At 35.2% G+C, this 20,558-nt stretch overlaps 1 protein-coding gene across 3 annotated transcripts in view; it reads left to right on the plus strand.

Annotated features, from left to right (window-relative positions):
* The window catches only part of ATRNL1 (attractin like 1), a 739,265-nt gene that overhangs the window by 342,686 nt on the left and 376,021 nt on the right, over positions 1-20,558 (plus strand). For all 3 annotated transcript variants that reach the window (XM_058544074.1, XM_058544075.1, XM_058544076.1), the window contains one exon: positions 15,637-15,715. In XM_058544074.1, the coding sequence (XP_058400057.1) occupies positions 15,637-15,715 (79 nt within the window). The remainder of the gene's footprint in view (positions 1-15,636; positions 15,716-20,558) is intronic.

The following is a 20,558-nucleotide window of genomic DNA, read 5'->3' on the forward strand; positions in this document are numbered from 1 at the left end:
TGTTCTTTTTCAAGATTTTTTGAGCAATTTGGAATCCCTTGAGGTTTCATATGAATTTTAGGATGAATTTTTCTATTTCTGGAAAAAACATTTTTGGGATTTTTGATAGGAGTTGCATTGTATTTGTAGATTGCTTTGGGTAGTATTGACATCTTAACAGCATTAAGTCTCCCAATCCATGAACATGAGATGTTTTTCCATTTATTTCTCTTGTTTAATTTCTTTCAGCAATGTTTTGTAGTTTTCATTGTACAAGTCTTGCACTTCCTTGGTGAAGTTAATTCCCAAGTATTTTATACCTTTTGAGGCTATTATAAATTGAGTTGTTTACTTAATTTCCTTTTCAGATTGTTTATTGTTAGTGTATAGAAATGCAACTGTTTTTTATGTGTTGGCTTTATATTCTGATACTTTGCCGAGTTTGGTTATTAGTTCTAACTTTGTGTGTGTGTGGAATTTTTAGGGTTTTCTACATATAAGGTCATATCATCTGCAAACAGATATGATTTTACTTCTTCTTTTCCAATTTTGATGCCTTTTATTTCTTTTTCTTTCCTAATTGCTCTATCTAGGACTTCCACTACTATGTAGTAGAAGTGGCAGAAGCAGGCATCTTGCCTTGTTGCTGATTTTAGAGGAAAAGCTTTTAGTCTTTCACCATTGAGTATGACGTTCACTGCAGGTTTTTCATATATGGATTTTATTTCGTAAGATAGTTTCCTTTTATTCCTAGTCTGTTGAGTGTTTGTATCATGAAAAGATACTGAATTTTGTCAAATGCTTTTTCTGCATTAATTGAGATGATCATTTGTGTTTTTTTATCCCCTTCTTTTTATTAATGTGGTACATTACATTGATTGATTTTCATATGTTGGACCATCCTTGCGTTCCAGGAGTAAATCCCAGTTGGTCATGGTATATAATCCTTTCAATAATAATAATAATTTCCTCTTTTGCATCATTGTTCATAAAGGATATTGGTCAGTAATTTTCTTTTCTTGTAGTGTCTTTGTCGGGCTTTGGTATCATGGGAATGTTGGCCTTACAGAATCAGTTAGGAATTGCTCCCTCCTCATTTTTGGAAAAGTTTGAGGAGGGTTGGTATTAGTTCTTCTTGAAGTTTAAATGTTTGATGGAATTCACTAGTACAGCCATCAGGTCCAGGCCTTTTCTTTGTCAGGAGATTTCTGATTACTGATTCAATTTCGTTACTAGTTATAGGTGTATTCAGTTTTTCTGTTTCTTCATGATTCAATCTTCTAGGTTTTGTGTTTCCAGGAATTTTTCCGTTTCATCTAGGTTATACAATTCATTGGTGTACAGTTGTTTATAGTACATTCTTATAATTCTTTTTATTATTGTAGAATCAGTAGTAATATCTCCACTTTCATTTCTATTTTTAGTAAATTGAGTCTTCTTTCTCTTTTCCTTAGTCAGTCTAGCTCAAGGTTCATCAATTTTTTTGATCTGTTTGAAGAACCAACTTTTGGTTTTGTTGATTTTCTCTATTGTTTTACTATTTTCTATTTCATTTATTGCTGCTTTAATCTTTATTATTTCCTTCCTTGTGCTAGCTTTGGGTTTAGTTTTCTTTTTCTAGTTCCTTAAGTTTAAAATTAGGTTTTCAATTTGAAGTCTTTCTTGTTTTTCAATCTAAGCATTTATAGCTGTAAATTTCCTCCTTGGCACTGTTTCCACTACATACCATAAGTTTTATGTTGTGTTTTCATTTTCATTTGTCTTGAAGTACTTTCTGCTTTCTCTTCTAATTTCTTCTTTGAGCCTTTGGTTGTTTAAGAGTATGTTGTTTTATTTCCACAAATTTAAGTTTTCCTTCTGTTATTGACTTCTAACTGTATTCTGTTGTGGTTGGAGGAGATACATTTTGTGAGATCTGTCTTTTTAAATCTAATGAGATTTAATTTGTGACCTAAAATATGGTCTGTCCTGGACAATGTCTCATGTGCACTCAGAAGAGTATGTATCTTGTTGGGTAGAGTGTTCTATTTATGTCTGTTGGGTGTAGTTGGTTTATTGTGTTATTCAAATCCTCTGTTTCCTTACTGGTGTTTCTTTCCATTATTAAGACTGGGATTGAATTGTTGTTTTAATCATTTTGAATTCTCTTTGTCCCTGTGCTACTTTTGGTCTTATTGTATATTTTCTTTTGTATAAACATAGATATAGTATTGTTTTCTTATAATTTCCCAGGTACATCTTTTTTCATTTCTTTACTTTCAAGATTTTTTTTGTCTTGTTATATTGTAAATGTGTTTCTTATATGCCACAAATATCTGGATATTGTTTATTTTGTTTAAAAATCTGAGCATCTCTGACTTTTAAGTCACAGGTTTAGTGAATTTACATTTGTTGTGATTATTGATATATTTTAATTTTTTCTCCGTCTTGCTTTTCACTTTTTAAAATGCTTTCTCAAGTCATCTTTTCCCCTCTGTTTTCTATTTAATTGGATGTGCTTCTAATATTCTCTAATTTTCTTCCTTTTAGCAGTTGAGGAATTATACATTTTATATATTTTTTTAATGATTACCCTTAAATTGTAACATGCATATTTTTCCTTACCAACACTAATGTTAATCAGTATCTTTTTTTCTCCTGAATCATATAGGAACACTAGAAAATTTGAAACTTGCAGCTTTACATACCTCTGTCTAATTTTTAACTCATTTTCTAATTTCTAATTTTAATTTGTTTTTTTAAACAGCTTTATTGAGGTATAATTCACATACAGTACAATTCACCTGCGTAAAGTGCACAACTCAATGGCTCTGCAGCCATCATCACAATAAATTTTAGAACATTTTCATCACCCCAAGAAGAAACCATGTACCATTGCAGTCTCTTTCCATTCCTCTTCCACACCCCCAGTTCCTAGACAGTCACTAAGCTACCTCCTTTAGATTTGCCTATTCTGAACATTTCATATAAATGGAATCATACAATATGTGCTCTTTTGTGACTGGCTTCTTTCACTTAGCACAGTGTTTACAAGGTTTATCCATGATATAGTGTATATTAGTACTTCATTTCTTTTTATTGCTGAATAACATTCCATTGTAGATATAATTTTATTATTCTCTTCATCAGTTGATGGGCACTTGGGTGGTTTTTCTTTTTTCCCCTTTTTGGCTTTTGCGAATTATGCCACTGTGAACATTTGTGTCCAAGTTTTTGTGTGGAGATATGTTTCTATTTCTCTTGAGTATATACCTAGGAGTGGTGTTGCTGGGTCATATGGTAACTCTAGATTTCTCACAGTGTGAGAAACTGGCAAACTATTTTCTAAAGGAGATGTATGAGGATTCCAATTTCTCCGTATTCTCACTAACACGTGTTATTATCTGTCTTTTTTATTATAGCTATCCTAGTGGCTGTAAGTAGCAAGAGAGATTATAATTTGGAGGATCCGAAAGGGAAAAGTTTAGGTAGAGGAATGTAAAGAATAGAAAAACAAAAGAAAAAGTAGGAGTTAAGCAATTGAAAACAAGAACAATCAAGGATGACTCTGTAGAAGTGAGCATGTGAGTGGGAAGAATAATGCAAAGTTAGCACAGTGATCAAAGATCTTGGGGAAATGACACTTATTCATGTTGTATGTGAATATATTTCAAAATAATAAAAGAAGAGATGTAGCTCCCTACAGGGAGAGAAGTAAACCTAAGTCATTAGTCACAAAATACATATATCAAAGTAGCATAACCTAGAAAGAGTATTTGGTATAAAGATTTTTTTATAAAAATAATACAAGGACAAAGAACACTGAGAATAATGAAAAAATAAACAGATGTCTTCCTTTTCAAAAGTGAGATTATGATAATGGATATATTAATGGAAGTGATGCTTGAAGATATGTGGATTTAGCTAAGTAGAAACCATAAATTACGTCTTATTATATTGGAGGTTTACTCAGGAATTTTATCCATGGCTTTGCTGTAGAAGAAAACAGATATTTAGGTGCCAGCTGCTCTTTTAAACCAAAATATCAAATGTAGCTTGAGTAAAATGGTTATTGTGCCAAGTTTATTGCAATTTAGTTAACCCAATGCTCTACATCTAATTTTCGATGCTGAGGTTTGGAAGGCTAGAGGCTGAAACATAGTTCTCTAAGAGTGATATCAGTAACTCACATTTTCACCAAAACATTGCTTAACACCTCAGAATTAACATGTCCTAAACTAAATTTGCTATCTTGACAAACAGCCTCTTTTTTGCAGTATTCTAGCTCAGTTATGGGTACCACTATTTACCTAATTGTAATACCTGGGGATCAACTAAATACACTTCTTTTTCCTTAATCTCATACATAAACCCTGATTCTTCCTTCTGTCTATCCATCTATTATATTCAAAACAGCCAAAGTGATTTTTTTAACATAGAGTAAATTTTGTGACTCCACTGTTTAAAAGCTTCCTTTCACATTTATAATTCAAACTATGACTTTCAGGTTCCTATGTAACCAGGCCTAATTATCTCCCTCATCTCATATTATTCTCAGCAAATTTACTATATTACAGTCACTTTTTCTTCTGGTTTATTCCTTGTCTGGTTTTTGTTTTTGATTTTTACTCATTTCTGAAGTCTTTTTAAATTTATGTGCAGTAAAATTCTGTTTTGGGGGGTACAGACATATGAATTCTAACACACGCATAGCTTCTTGTAATCATCAGCTCTACCAGGATACAGAAAAATTCCAAAATCTCAAAGATACCTTCATAGGGCTTCCTTTGCAGTCAGACTTTCTCTCTGCCCATATGCCCTGGCAACCACTGATCTGTTCCCTGTCCCTGTAGTTTTGCCTTTTCCAGAATGTCATATACATGGAATCATATAGTATGTAACCTCGTGAGACTGACTTCTTATCCCTAGCATACTGCATTTGAGATTTATCCAAGTTGGTTTTTTGTATCAATAGTCCATTTTGTTTTATTGTTAAGCAGTATTCCATTGTAAGGACATACCACAGTTTGTTTGATCTATTCACCCATTGAGAGATATGAATCGTTATACTTTTTGGTAATTATGAATAATGCTGCCATGAATAATATACATACTTACAAGTTTTACACCGTACGTAATTACAAGTTTTGTGCAAACGTAAATTTTCATTTCTTTAGGATAAATATCTGGAAGTGGGATTGCTGGATCGTATGGTAAATGTATGTTTATCTTTATAATAACTGCCACTAGTTTCCAGAGTAACTGTATCATTTTGCATTGCCACCAGCAAGCATGAGGATTTCAGTTGTTCCACATCCTTAGTGATTGGTCTTGTCAGTATTTTTTATTTTAGTCATTCTAATAGGTATGTGGTGGTATCTTATCATGATTTTAATTTGCATTTCCCTAATGACTAATAATATTGATTATCTTTTCATGTGTTTATTAGCCATAGCTTTTTTTTTTTTTTTTTTGTGAGGAAGGTTAGCCCTGAGCTAACATGTGTTGCCAATCCTCCTCTTTTTGCTGAGGAAGATTGGCCTCGGGCTAACATCTGTTCCCATCTTCCTCTACTTTATTTGTGGGACGCCTGCCACAGCACAGCTTGATAAGCGGTGTGTTGGTCCGCACCCGGGATCTGAACCTGTGAACCCCGGGCCACCGAAGCAGAGTGCTTGAACTTAACCATTATGCCAGTGGGCTGGCCCATATTAGCTATCCTTTTATGTTCTTTGGTGAAGTGTCTACAGATTTTTTGCCCATTTTTTATTGGCCTGTTTGTTTTTTATTGTTGAGTTTTAAATGTTCTTTATGTATTCTGGATGTAAGTCTTCTGCCAGAGATGTGATTTGAAATAATTTTCTCCCAGTCTTTGATTTGTCTTTTCATTCTTTTAACAGTGTCTTTCATGGAGAAAAGGGTTTTAATTTTGATAAAGTCCAATGTATTTTTTTTCTCTTATAAGTTATGCTTTTGGTGTCATATCTATGGCCTCTGCCTAGCTCAAGGTCGTAGATTTCCTTCTAAGAGTTTTATACTTTTACATTGTACATTTAGGTTTATGATCCATTTCAGTTATTTTTTGTTTATAATTGAGATGTAGGTCAAGGTTTATTATTTTGCATATCGATGTCCAATTGTTACAGCATGACTTGTTGAAAAGACTGGTATTTCTCCTTTGAAATGCCTTTGCAACTCTGTCAAAAATCAACTCACCATGGGGCTTCCAGCTCTGGTTAACACTGCATAAACTATACATCTCTTTTTACTTTCTGCTGCTCTCAACTATATTTATTTATTTATTTATTTATTTATTTGTGGAGAAGATCAGCCCTGAGCTAACATCCATGCTAATCCTCCTCTTTTTGCTGAGGAAGACCTGCTCTGAGCTAACATCTATTGCCAGTCCTCCTCCTTTTTGTTTTCCCCCCAAAGCCCCAGTAGATAGTTGTATGTCATAGTTGCACATCCTTCTAGTTGCTGTATGTGGGACGCGGCCTCAGCATGGCCGGAGAAGCGGTGTGTCGGTACGCACCCGGGATCCGAACCCGGGCTGCCAGTAGCGGAGCGCGCGCACTTAACCACTAAGCCACGGGGCAGGCCCTGCTCTCAACTATAAAACCTGGATAAAATGCATGGGCAGCTATTTGATAATTCTGAAAAGTAAATATCAGCAGGCAGATCAGGGAAGAACACTAGAATTCCAAGTGCCACTGAACTGTTTGGAAGTTTACCGTTTTTTCCTCTAGTAACCCCTGACCTGAAACTCAATATGGTTTGAAACCTGAAAGTGACTGTTGTGATCTAGACAGGAAACATCCTGGAAAAATTCTCTAGTTCTGACTTGTTGTGTGGAAAAGGAAACTCTTTAAAACTCAGAGAGAGTAGGGGAGGAACCCCCCCCTCCCAATTTCTTCTCTCTTTCCTTAGTTCACTCGCCCCCAATCCCAAGCAGTCTCACAGTGGGTACATTGGCTGCAGCAAAAATGGCTACGAATGAGAAGCCGCAAAAGCCACATCTGCAAGGGAGGGGACTCTTCTTCTATATAGGGTGGAGCTGTGGTTACAAGAGGGCCAGGACACATGCCCTTGCTTTTCTCTCTTCTCTGTCTTCCCAGTGCAGAACCTGGCACAACCCTGGAAGTCGACAGTTTCTGACTAGAGGATGGAAAAGTGGAGATCAGGGAACCAGAAAGGATCTGGGAAATAACAGAGAGAGAAAAGCCATCTCATAAAGTTGTTTATGAACTTCTGGGATCACCCTTGAGCTGCATGTGTGAGGATCTGATCCTAATGAGCATACCAAAGAATTTGAGAACTAGGCTAATGGTTAGAACTCTGCCCAGGCCCCAGACTGAACCTGCAGGACAGACTCAAATAGCACTAAGAAAGCTTTGGGTACATTGTAACTACAGCCTACAAATGGCTAAAACAAAATATCTGCATAGAGATAGGATATAAACAAGACCCCAATCCCTCTGTAAAGTTGATATAGCATGGGAGAGCTCTGGAGTAAAGGGAGAGGTAGGGCTCTGATGGAAGTGGGCTGTTCTTAAGTTTCATTAGCAAGTCAAGGACTGTCTGTTAATGTTTGTGGCTTTAAGAAAAACTTTATCAGGTGTTGGATCTATTAACCATCTACATGGGGGAAAAGTAAAATTTGACTCCTACCTCATACTAAGTCCTAGAACCACCGCAACCTTTTTTGTTCCTAAGAGGGAAACAAGAAAGAGAATAAAACTGATGCACAGCAGAGTGTATAGTCCAGAGAATCTGAGAGAAATGTAGCCAGGGCACTGATCAGACCAAACCTGGAAGTTATTCTTCCTTTTGATTTTGGGAAGTGTCTTAGTCCGCTCGGACCGCCATAACAAAATGCCACAGACTGAGTGGCTTTAACAAGAGAAATTTTTTAATCTCACAGTCCTGGAGGCTGGCAAGTCCAAGATCTGCATGCCAGCATGGTTGGTTTCTGGTGAGAGCTCTGCTCTTGGCTTGCAGATGGTGGCCTTCTTGCTGTGTGTTCACATGGCCTTTCCTCAGTGCATGTGCACGGAGAGAGAGCACGAGCACTCTGTGTCTGTTTTTGTAAGGATACTAATTCTATTGGCTTTGGGCTCCACCCTTATGACCTCATTTAACCTTAACTACATCCAGAAGTCCCTATCTCCAAATACAAGCTGGTTTGGAGGAACACAATTCATCCATAGCATTCTGCCTTTGGTCCCCCCAAATTATGTCCTTGTTGCATGCAAAATACATTTCATTCCATTCCAATAATCCCAAAAGTCTTAATTTGTTCCAGCATCAACTCTAAAATCTGAAGTCTGAGGTCTCATCTAAATATCATCTAAGGGCCTGCCCCATGGCTTAGCGGTTAAGTGCCCGTGCTCCGCTGCTGGTGGCCCGGGTTCGGATCCCGGGCGCGCACCGAGGCACCGCTTCTCCGGCCATGCTGAGGCCGCATCCCACATACACCAACTAGAAGGATGTGCAGCTATGACATACAGCTATCCACTGGGGCTTTGGGGGAAAAATAAATAAATAAAAATTAAAAATTAAAAATAAATAAATAAATAAATAAATAAATAAATATATATCATCTAAATCAGATATGGGTGAGACTCAGGGTACGATTCATCCTGAGGCAAAATTTCTCTCTATCTGTGAACCTATGAAACCAGACAAGTTATGTGATTCCAAAATACCGTGGTGGGACAGGCACAGGATAGACATTCCCATTCCCATTCCCATTCCTTCAGATAGAAGGGAGTGATGGGTCTCAAGCAAGTCTAAAACCTAGCAAGGCAAATTTCATCAGATCTTTAAGACTCAAGAATAATCTTCTTTGGTTCAATGCTCTATCTTCAGATGCACTGAGGTGGCAGTGTCACCCCCACAGCTCTATGGAGTCACCCCCACAGCTCTATGGAGCAGCCCTGCCCTTTTAGCTTGGTAAAGAGGCCCTGACTCTGCAGTAATGTGTCACAGCCTTGCCCCCCAGGCACTGGGTGGTGGCATCCTGTTCCCCTGAAACTAAAGAGGCCCCACCCTTTGAGACTGAGGAGAAACCAGCCTTGCCCCCTGGGCCTGTGGTGGGAGTGGGAGCCCCGATTTTCTCTGAATCACCTTCAGGGTCATTCTTCCCTTTTCTTAAAGAATAAAGCATGTTCCCAACTGAATAGCTCTGTGGTCCCATCCTGTAGAATCCGAGAAGCCTGACAGCCTTCCTTCATTCCATCGTGCTTTCCCTGTCCCTGTTAGTTCAAAGTTGCATTGTCTCTGTTGGTATAATCCCATCTCTATTCTTGGTTTCTGCTGAGATGGCTGATTAGTCCATGAATCACACTCATGAACTCTATCAAATGGTTGTTCCACCACACTCTCAGTGTTTTCTTAACGAGCTTCCTCATTTTTTACAATATGGATAGGCTGAGAAATTTCCAAATCTCCAAGTTCTAGTCCCATTTTTGCTTAACAATTCCTTCTTCAATTCATCTCTCTCCTTTTGCGTTTAGCTATAAGTAGCAAGGAGGACCAAAGCTACGTCTTTAATACTTTGCTTAGAAATCTCCTCTGCTAAATATCCAGTTTTATTGCTTGTAAGTTCTACCTTCCATAAAACACTAGAACACACTTCAGCCAAGTTCTTTACCATTTTATAATAAAGATGGCCTTTCCTCCAGTTTTCAATAAGCTGTTGCTCATTTCCATCTGACATTTCACCAGAATGGCCTTTAATGTCCATATGTATATCAACATTCTGTTCATGATTATTTATGTATTCTCTAGGAAGATGAAGGCTTTCTCTCCAGCTTTATTTGTTTCTTTTTGAGCTCTCACCAGAATTGGCTTTAACATCGATGTTTACCAAAAGTCCCTTCATAGCAATTAAAGCTTTTTCTAGCATGCACCTCAAAATTCCTCAAGCCTCTGCCCATTACCAGTTCCAAGGCTACTTCCACAATTGTAGGTATTTGGTACAGCAGCACACACTTCTTGGTACCAAAACCTGTCTTAGTCTGCTCATGCTGTCATAACAAAATACCACAGATTGGTGACTTAAATAATAGAAATTTATTATTGCACAGTTCTGGAGGATGGGAAGTCCAAGATCAGGGTGCTGGCATGGTTGGTTTCTGATGTGGGCTCTCTTCTTGGCTTGCAGATGGCCACTTTCTTGCTGTGTGCTAACATGGCGTTTCTTCAGTGTGTACACACACAAAGAGAGAGAGAGAGAGCTCGTTTGTGACCTCATTTAACCCAGTTACCACCTAAATTCCCTATCTCCAAATTTAGTCACATTGGGTGTTAGAACTTCAACATGTGACTATTTGGGGGGAATACAGTTCAGTTTATAGCAGTTGGTATAAAATCTGTTTAGTCTCAATATTGTTTATACCGTTTTGTGTTAGGTTTCTGTTACTGTGTTTGAAATCATCTTAGCTGACAGTGCATCCTAAGGTATATTAGCAGACATTTGGTCCTATTCAAAATGTCCATAAGACATTTGGTCTATGCCAAAAGGTTACTGATATTAGGATATATTTGGTCCTGTCCAAAATGTCCATGGAGACAGTTGGTCCACCCCAGAAGGTCCTTGATGTTTGCAGGACCATTTAGTCCTGTCCAAAATGTCCATAAAACCTTTGGTCCATGCCAAAAGGTCCTTGATATTTAGTTATATTTGGTCCTGTCCAAAATGGCCATGGAGACATTTGGTCCATGCCAAAAGGTCCTTGATATTTGGTTTTGTCTAAAGCCATTTGGCATGGACCAAATATGCTCTTGGATGTTTTGGTCAGGACTAAACGTCAAGGACCTTTCAGTGTGGACTAAATGTCTATGGACTTTTTGGAGAGGACCAAATGTGCTGCAAGGCTAAGATATAGTTAATTGTTGCTTAACAACCCTCAAAAAAGCTTGTAACAATTTATACTATGAAATATTGCTTCCCCTATTTTCACCCACTAGGCTTTGCCAGTTTTTCATCTTTGCCGGTCTAATAACTGAAACAAGTAAAATTTTTTTAATATGCAGTTTTTATTGCATTCTAAGTTAGTAATTTATTTTGTTAATATTTTAGTTGGTAAGAAAAAAATCCTTCAAGTGTTAGGGAGATACTTTTAAAACCTTTGAGAGATATTTTCTGGAATAGCAGTTGTTAGGAGGTAAATTACCTTTTAAAATAATGTGTTTCTGTATTTCAACACAGTTCCCTAGTTTATAACATTTTTCAGTGAAATAAAAGATTAATGTGCCCAAATCATCTTTTAAAATATGTATTTAAGACTTGAATTTTATGATCAATTAACCTCAAATTGCTATAAAATAGTGACAATATTATCTCTTTTTGCATTTGGCCAACTAGATTACTACCAGAGGGTATTTCTTTGTCACTAGAGTCCTGCTTCACAATATAACCTTATACCACACTGTGTTACTTTTATTGAATTCTTTTTAATTTTCCCTAAATGAGAATACCTAGTGAGTTCCATGTTTTTTCACACTAAGAATCCTTTCTGTAATGACCATTTTATGAAGGTTAAAATCAAATTATTGAAATATCTCTCCCTAAGTTCCTATGCTTCCCTTTTTTTTTTATCCTTGTAGCTCATGTACTTGCCTTTTTATGTTTCTTTTCCTGTTTTTCCTATTTCCATTGGGAGGATTTCACTGAAGGGTGTTGAACCTTTCAGATCTTCTGACACTCTTATACAGTAGATTTTTTTTTAAAAAAAACAAAAGCCCAATTATTACCGCCCCCCTATATCTATACAAAGAAGCAATACAAGCTATTGTATAATATAACAGGAAAAAAACAAGATCTGAAAGAAAGCAGTGAAACTAATTTTTCTCTGGCAGACTTGCCACAATACTAGATAAAAGATGCTAATATTTGGCGTTGCCCATTAAAACCTTTGACTTAAGAATTATATTAGAGACAAGCAAAGTGGAACAGATAAACCCAGAAATCTCAGTCATTTTATATAATAATAAAGTTTATTTCTCTCTCACTTAAAGTCCAGTGGGCAGAAGGAAACCAGTGGAAGGGACAAGGTGGTGTGCAAGACACTGCTCCATCAGGGAATTCAGACTGATGGAATTTTGTAGTTCTTCAGCCTTCCAGGATTGTCAGTAGACACTGGGGTTTTCTGATAGTCATGAAAGGATGAGTATAACTTTTCAACTCTGCTGGATAAATTTGTCAAGTGTTTTTGTTTGTTTGCTTTTTAATGAAGCAAGTGTTCTCAATAAACTACTTTTTGTTGAATGTAGATATTTTTTAAACTATGATTTTAATTTGCAATGTGATTTATTAGAAATCAAAAATGTTTGTAAGGTATTACCTTGATATAAGGATAATAATGCCAAATAAGACATTCAATGTCAGAAAAAATTGTAAGATATTCAAATCAATTAAAGAACCAATTCCATTGTTTTAGGAAAGTTTAATGACAACTACTCTATTCCAGGAACTGAGATATTTTTTACTGGGTTTTTAATATTTATTGCAGATTATTAGAAGAATATTTTCTTAAACTATTTATTTATTTTACCAGTCAATTTGTTTACATAATGATTTGTCTTTACTTTTACTGCTAACCCCTAAGGACTTTTGTAACTTAGGCAATTTACTTAAACTCTCCATGATTCAGCTTTCTCATCTTTTAAATGAGTACATAACATTATACATGATATATCATTTGTGATTCTGTTAATTAAAGACATAATGCATGTAAAACACACAACGATAGTGCTTGGTACATATTATTCAATAGATGTTAGTTGCTTTTATTATTATAAATGTTATTCATGAGTTCAGTTTGGACGTGGTAGATTTGAGGTGATATGTATGTCTCTTATGTCAAAAAATTTTAGGGGTATAATGGTAGGACTGCAATTCAGATAAATGCATCCTTGGACTATATCTATATCTAAAGTATCAATTTTCAGTACCATATTTTAACAGTTACAATGTTAACCTGGATATAACAAGGGAAGTGTAACCACTATAATAATAATTCAGACTGGAACAGGGTTTCAAAACACTATTGGCATGTTGGGCTGGGAAAATCTTTGCTGGGGGAGAGGAGCTGGCTGTGTATTGTAGGATATTTACCAGTATCCCACTAGATGTCCAAATGGTGACAACCAAAAGTGTCTCCAGACACTGCCAAACATCCTCTGGAGGGCAGAACTCTCCTGGTGGAGAACCACTGGACTAGAGGGAATCAGGTAGGCTTCTTCAAATATATGAAGAAGTTTTAGCATATAGAAGAAAGAATTGGCTGATTCAGTGTAACCCAGAAGACAGAAGCAGCACTGATTGATAAAAGTTAGAAAGACAGCTTAATAGAACGTTTTCATAGTTTGAGCTAGCTAAAAATAGAATGCACTGACTTGTGAGTCAGCAGCTTCTCAGCTATGGTGATTATTTATTTAGGGGCTGGATCACTATCAGCGTTGTCCTGGGAATTTCTTTCCTGGGAGGGAGTCTGAACTAAATAATCTCTTAGATCCCTTTTAATGATAAGATGCTCTCATTTTGGCAGGTATAATGATATAGATTTGGAAATCATTCCAATTGAGGTCGTAGTTGAAACCATGAGAATAACTGAACTCTCTCTCTGAGAGCAAGAGAAGATAAGAGCATGGTGTTGTGAACTGAATTTTAAGAAATGTCCATAATTTAAAAGAGGGAATCTGGAACCAAACCTACCTTCATTGACCCTGTAGTATGTCAGGAAGGATGAAGGGAAACCAAGAAAATAAAGTATTCAGAAGGAACTTCAAAGAATGGATGGTTGGTATTGTCAATTGAGAAGTGAAAGTCAGTCCATAAAGAAAAGAACAGTTTATTTAATTTTTAGAAAGTCATAGTGAGGCAAGTATCCTCTAAAATGTTATATAAACATTTATCATTATTAATATTAATATTAACATTTTTGTTAGTATACAAGCCATATGCCAGATTATAAGGAGTTAAATATGACTAGGTTATGAGGAAATTGACATGGAAGTGGCTGCATTGACCATTTGGTCAATAAACTACAGTGTCAATAAAGGAGGGTTATTGTTTTTATTTTTTAGGAGATATGGGACTTGAGCACTTTTGAAAATTTAAAATTAAGATGAAATAGAAAGAGAGAGTTTATAAATATTAGGGGGAAAATAATTATGTAGGAAACAAAAAGGCACCTCAGTGGTTGGAAAGGTTAGGGTAATGGGCTTTTTTCTTTCCTTTTTTTTTAATCCATTTTCTTTGATACTGGAGAACAAATTAGAGAACGGATATGGAAATACAGCTGTTGTGAGATGGTATGCAAGCTCAGAGTCCTCAACAGATGGGGAGGAAAGAGTTGGAGGCTTATATAGCTGGATTTGAATTTTGGCACTAGTGCCTAGTCCCTGTGTGCCTATGAGCAATTTACTTTGAGCTCTCTGAGCATTGGATTCTTCTTTTCTGAAATAAGAATAATATATCCTATCTGGAAGTGTTCTTATAAAACCAAATCCAGTCAATGTGAAGTATCTAGCACAGTATCTGGAATGTGTTCAGCACTCAACAGATAGGTGCTAGAATTGTCATTGTCATTATCATCATTGGAAGATATTCTGAGATCTTCTCTTCAAGTGAGGCAAGGAAAAAAATATATTAAGGACTTGACGAGAGTAGAAAGTGTCAAAATTTGTGCTGCTTATGAGTGAATCAATTGATGAATGCAAGGATTATCCATTAAGGATGAAGACCAGGTTTTTTGTAGTGGCCAATGACCAGTGAATTTGTAGTGGCCCAGGTCTTTTTATAGCATAATCTTTGACCACAGAGCAAAGGAAGAGAAAACAAACAGTGATACATGGTTGAGATTCATTAATCAGATTCACATAAATCTGTTATTTTGAGATTTCTCAGTCTCAAATTACTGCTAACAAAGTATCCTGCATTGTCATAGCTTATTGCATATTGTACCTAATATGTATAGACCACCTGTATAAACATTGTAACTGAATTATTTTTTAATTTAAACATTGGCATATACCAGAGTTTCTCAACTTCAGCGCTACTACCATTTTGGACTTGATAATTCTTTGTCGTTGGGGGCAGTCCCGTGTATTGCAGGATGTTTGGGGTCATCTCTGGCTCAACTCACTAGAGGCAAATTGCACCCCTCTCCCAGTTGTGATAGGCAAACATGTCTCCTAGACATTGCCACATGTCCCCTGGGGGAGGGAGGGACAAAACCACCTTCAGTTGAGAACCACTGGAATATTCTCATCTCTAAAATAGTTGCTAATAAAGATAAAATGAATGAACATGTATGATATTTAAATTTATAAAATTGCCAGATGTTATGACTCAGTAGCAATTCTAAATAGATTTCTGTTGCTTCATAAAACTAACAGAATTATAAATTTACATTCCTTGTGACAGAAAAGATCTTAAAGATAGACTATAATGTATAGCAAGGAATATAAAAAATTTTTTTCTATCTGTATACTTTGATTTTACTTGAGAACATTTTAAACACTGCTAATTTATCCTTTTTTGGTTGAATTATTTACCAAGGCAAAGTGACTACTTCTATATATTTTTAAATCCTCTACATAATCTTTATTATTTCATTACATATTTCAAATATTTTAAGCAAAAATTATTTGTGTTTTATTTTCCAGTTGTTTTTTATCCTTGTTACTGGTAGCTGCTGTGGTATGGAAGATCAAACAAACATGTTGGGCTTCTCGACGGAGAGAGGTATCAGTAATATTATTTAATCTTTTGTTTAAAGATCTGAGCAAACATGTGGATCTCCAGTGCTTAATTAACATGCTTCTTTCAAATACTGATTTTCAAATCACTTTTATTTATTAAGATTGAACAAATTAGTCTAGTATTTTTTAAGCTTTAGAGTAAACTTTACCAGTATCTTTTAAGTCAATATCTGTAGAAACACTAGTTCATTGCAAACAGATTTTTTTAGTAGTGTTAGAATTTATAGTGAATACAAATATTAGTTCTGTTGATTAAATATTCTTCAATCTCTTTAATAAGTAATTAGTTATATTATAAAAACATTATTTTTATAACTGCCTCTGTGGCAATTTAAAAGAAAATTCTGAATGATAAATATTTATTTTTGGTTTTTATCTCCTAGAATTTTTTTTTTTTTTGGTAATCAGATCTTTTCCATTTCATGATTATCTGGTAATCTAAGCATGTTTGAAATGCACCTCAATTTGATACATTTCTGTATCAGAATTAATCATGTTTGTTCCTGATAATACTACAATTGATAAAAACAGTAATACTCCCACAGAACAACAACTAGTGATATAAATATATTAAATAAATAGTTTCTTAACTTTGTATATATTAAGTAATTGAAAGGAACAAAGAAATTTAATAATCTGAGGAGCATAAGTGTGCAGTAGATTTATTGTTCTATACCTCATATAATGAAAAAGCAAGTTTCTGTTTTTATTAGTATTATATTATTATATTCTAGTTCTATTAATATTAGTATTCTAGTATTAGTATTATTAGTATTCTATTTGTTGTTGCATTTCCCAGCATATTTCTATATGTATAATTTCATTCAACAATATAAAACAGCGGTATAGTTGCTTACTTTCTTTATTCCACATACAAAAAGATTATATTTAAAGATAGAAAACAATCCAGAGTATTCTACACTATGGAATTAGTGAATGACATGAGTTTTTCTTAATTATTCTCCTATTTTCAAACATTTATTAAAGCTCAGTCCCTATCTATATTTGTAAACTTGACACCCCCCCCAAATAAATTATTCATTCTAATCCTCTCCACCTCTCTGATTTTCTATCTAAGGCCACTGTGACGTCAATGAGAATTTGCTTGGTATGACCCTATGATAAAAAGTAATCCAATTGAAAAGGAGCTTATTAAATATAAATATTTGGCAAGAAGTAGAATTCTTTGTGGACATAAACAGTCTTCTACACTTGTTAGACAGTCTATTAAGGTGAAATTATAGATCCAGGAAGAGAAAACAATCCGTAGGTGGGCGGTGTGAAGACCTTCCATAATGGAATAGGGCAAGTGACAATTTATGTCTCTAATCATTAGAAATGAAGTCAGAATCACTTCATTATGACTAGCAATGTTTAAATATCTGATTTCTAAGGTTTATAAAATGCAACTGTATAAATAAGCATTGTGAAAAGATCAATGTACAACTCTGTCGTTAACTGGCTTCTGAACATGGGTAAGTGATCTAACTGAATTTCTTTTCCTCTAAAGAGAAGATATTATACTAGATAGCAAATTCCCAGTTTGAGGTTCCTAGAGCTCTAGGAACGTTTATGTGTAATAACTAAACTCTAGAAACAGTGCTAAATATTTGAGAAAACTAACGTGAAGAGTTCATTTACCTACAAAACTTTTCACGCTTCTCAAAATGACAAATTTCTTTTGGTTAATATTATATCATCTCAGTGTAGTAATGTTGTTTATTGCGTATTATCAGAAGCTCTGGTAAGCTGATATTACTTTAATTTAAAAAATACAAATGTGAATCTGTCTTCTGTTTGGAAGTCAAAATCTTTCAAAATATGTGTTGCATGTGGAGAGAACGAGGGAGAAATACGAAGGGAGAAGCAGATTAGAGACCACTGGGCCAGTTCTAACCTGTGCTGCTAAATATTACTGTGTCCTCCTGCGAGTCCCTCAGTAAAATGCCCTGCTTTCCAAAACCCATCTATGTAGTGAGTTTTTGTTAAAGAATATAACAATAATGTTTGCATTTAATTTTCTGTCTCTACCGAAATGCAAAATCTGTCTTGTTGAGAGGTTGTGTCATGTTACGATATCATATCTTAAAAAATATTGTGAGAAATTTTCTCAAATTTAATTTTATTAAATCCTTTAAATACAAAATTCTAAATGTCTTAGAAACCGTTCATATGTTGATGCCCAAAGTAAAGATGGCATTATTTTGATGAGTACAAGAGATCTATTATTAGATAATAATTTTTATATTATTAAAAGATTGTCGGGCTGGCGCCGTGGCGTAGCGGTTAAGTGCGAGTGCTCCACTCTGGTGGCCCGGGTTCAGATCCCAGGCGCGCACTGATGCACTGCTTGTCAGGCCATGCTGTGGTGGAGTCCCACATAAAGTGGATGAAGATAGGCACGGATGTTAGCTCAGGGCCAGCAAAAAAAAGAGGATAATGGGCATGGATGTTAGCTCAGAGCTGATCGTCCTCACACACACAAAAAAAGGATGGTCATTTTGGTCTTTGGGGCTCAGACTGTTAACTACACTAGGTGTAGCTCGTGTGATAATCCTAATTTACAGACTTTATGTGAATGGAGGTAAAAATGTGTTTTTATCTGATTCTCTGTTTAGTTTTAACTATTAGAATAACTCTAATATTTCCAAAAGGAAAAAAATCACAGTATTTTTTCTTTATGTGGATATGTCACTTTCTCCAAAACATTAAGACATCAATTATTGTAAACCTAAGAGGACCCCTGTGATTAGTAGAAGGACAATTTATCTGTAATAGTAAATGAAAATTATTTAAAGGATTCTTCCTTCTTAGTATTTCTGTAATTTTATTACAGGAGTTGTACTTGCTTTTCTAAATATAAGGACTGTTTTAAAATGAAAATAATATTTGGACGTTTTTTAATTTATTAATTCAGCCAGAGATATTATTATTATTATTTTTAACTATTTGAAGCTTTGGTTTCTCATAAACACACACATTTGTTTGTGGTATAATTTTAATATCAGAAGGCTACTGTTAATGTTATGCCTTTTGAATAACACCTCTGAGAATTCAGAGGCTCTTTAAAGCACAAAAATGAAACTATGAAGGACTTCAATTTTAATATTACCTCATCATATAGAATCCCCAAACTCATTTCTGTGATAACCCTATAAGGAATATGAAAGGGTTTTTTTTGGGGGGGGGGTGCTAATTCGTGGAAATACTAAGTGGATATTGATCAGTGGAAATATATAATGCACTAGAAAGATGAGTTCATTTTTATAGCTTATGCTTATCACAGAGGTATTAAAAACATCTAGTTTCAGTGGCACATTCAGTTTTAAATAAATAGCCATTACACTACAAAAACATTTGTTAGGACTAAGTGTATGTTAAAAAGAGTCTCTTGAGGGGCCAGCCCCTTGGCTTAGTAGTTAAGTTCGTGCGCTTGGCCTCAGCGGCTCGGGGTTCGAAGGCCCGGATCCCAGGCATAGACTGACGCACCACTCGTCAAACCATGCTGTGGAGGCATCCTTCATACAAAATAGAGGAAGATGGGCACAGATGTTAGCTCAGGGCCAATCTTCCTCAGCAAAAAGAGGAAGATTGAAAACGGATGTTAGCTCATGACCAAGCTTCCTCCCCCCACCCCCCAAAAAAACAGTCTCTTGAAATATTGTCACGCTTAACAATTTTCATTTTTAAACTGAAATTTTAGTTTTTAATAGGTATCTTAAATTTCCTGCACATTTCATAATCACACAGCTTAAAACCTAGATTTGACTTTAGTGTTATAAACCTGCAGTTTTAGTTAAAACTAAAATCCATAGGTAAGATTCTACTAGCTCTGAGTAACAAATTACTTTCCTAGAGGGAAATGCATTAATTCTTTCCTTCTATATCTAACTGGTTTGTGGGCACAAAAACAGAAAAGTAATAATATCATTAAGTTTTACTTTACTATGGGTATGTCATGGGTAAATAATTAATGATAAAATATTCTCTGAGATGCTAAATTTGTGGTGAATGGGTTATCTAAATATTATTAATGCAATACAGCAATGTTTTACAAAATGGTTACTCTACCTCCTTAGACACTCAATATATAGAGAGAGGAGAGCACAGAGTGAAGAGAGTAATGAGAAAATGTTATTTTGGGGGGAGAAATTAAAATTAATTAGGTACTATATGCAAATTCTTGTAGAATTTCTTACTACTTTAAAAATATTTTATATAATATTTTTATAAATAATTTTATATAATATTTTAATATTTTAATGTCTAGATGAAGCTTTGAAAAAAGCAAGAAAGTTTTTTTTTTTTTTATTTTTGCAGGGGAAGATTCACCCAAAGCTAACATCTGTTGCCAATCTTCCTCCTTTTGTCTTCCTTTTTCTCCCCCAAAGCCCCAGTACATAGTTGTGTATAGTTGTAAGTTCTTCTGGTTCTTCTGTGTGAGCCACCGCCACAGCATGGCTACTGACAGACAAGTGGTGTTGTTCTGCACCCAGGAACCAAACCTGGGCTGCTGAAGCAGAGCGCACCAAACTTTAACCTCTAGGCCATGAGGCCTGGCTCAACAAGTTTTTTTAACCAGTATTAAATAATGCGCTCAAATAAATATCTAACTTTGCATTTAATGGTCTCAGTGTTAACTTATTTTTGCTTATAATTTTTTCCTATTGAATTGCAAAATATAATGATTACCATTGCTTTAAATTTTTTTTTTACTTTATCCTATAGACTAGAAATTGCAGATGTTCAGCATGCCTATTTATATTATCATAATTTTAAAAATTAGCGTAAGTCTACTTAGAAATAACTTGAATTGAGAAGTCAAA

The sequence above is a fragment of the Diceros bicornis genome, chromosome 6 (genome assembly GCF_020826845.1).
Source record: "Diceros bicornis minor isolate mBicDic1 chromosome 6, mDicBic1.mat.cur, whole genome shotgun sequence".
NCBI classification, from domain to species: domain Eukaryota; kingdom Metazoa; phylum Chordata; class Mammalia; order Perissodactyla; family Rhinocerotidae; genus Diceros; species Diceros bicornis.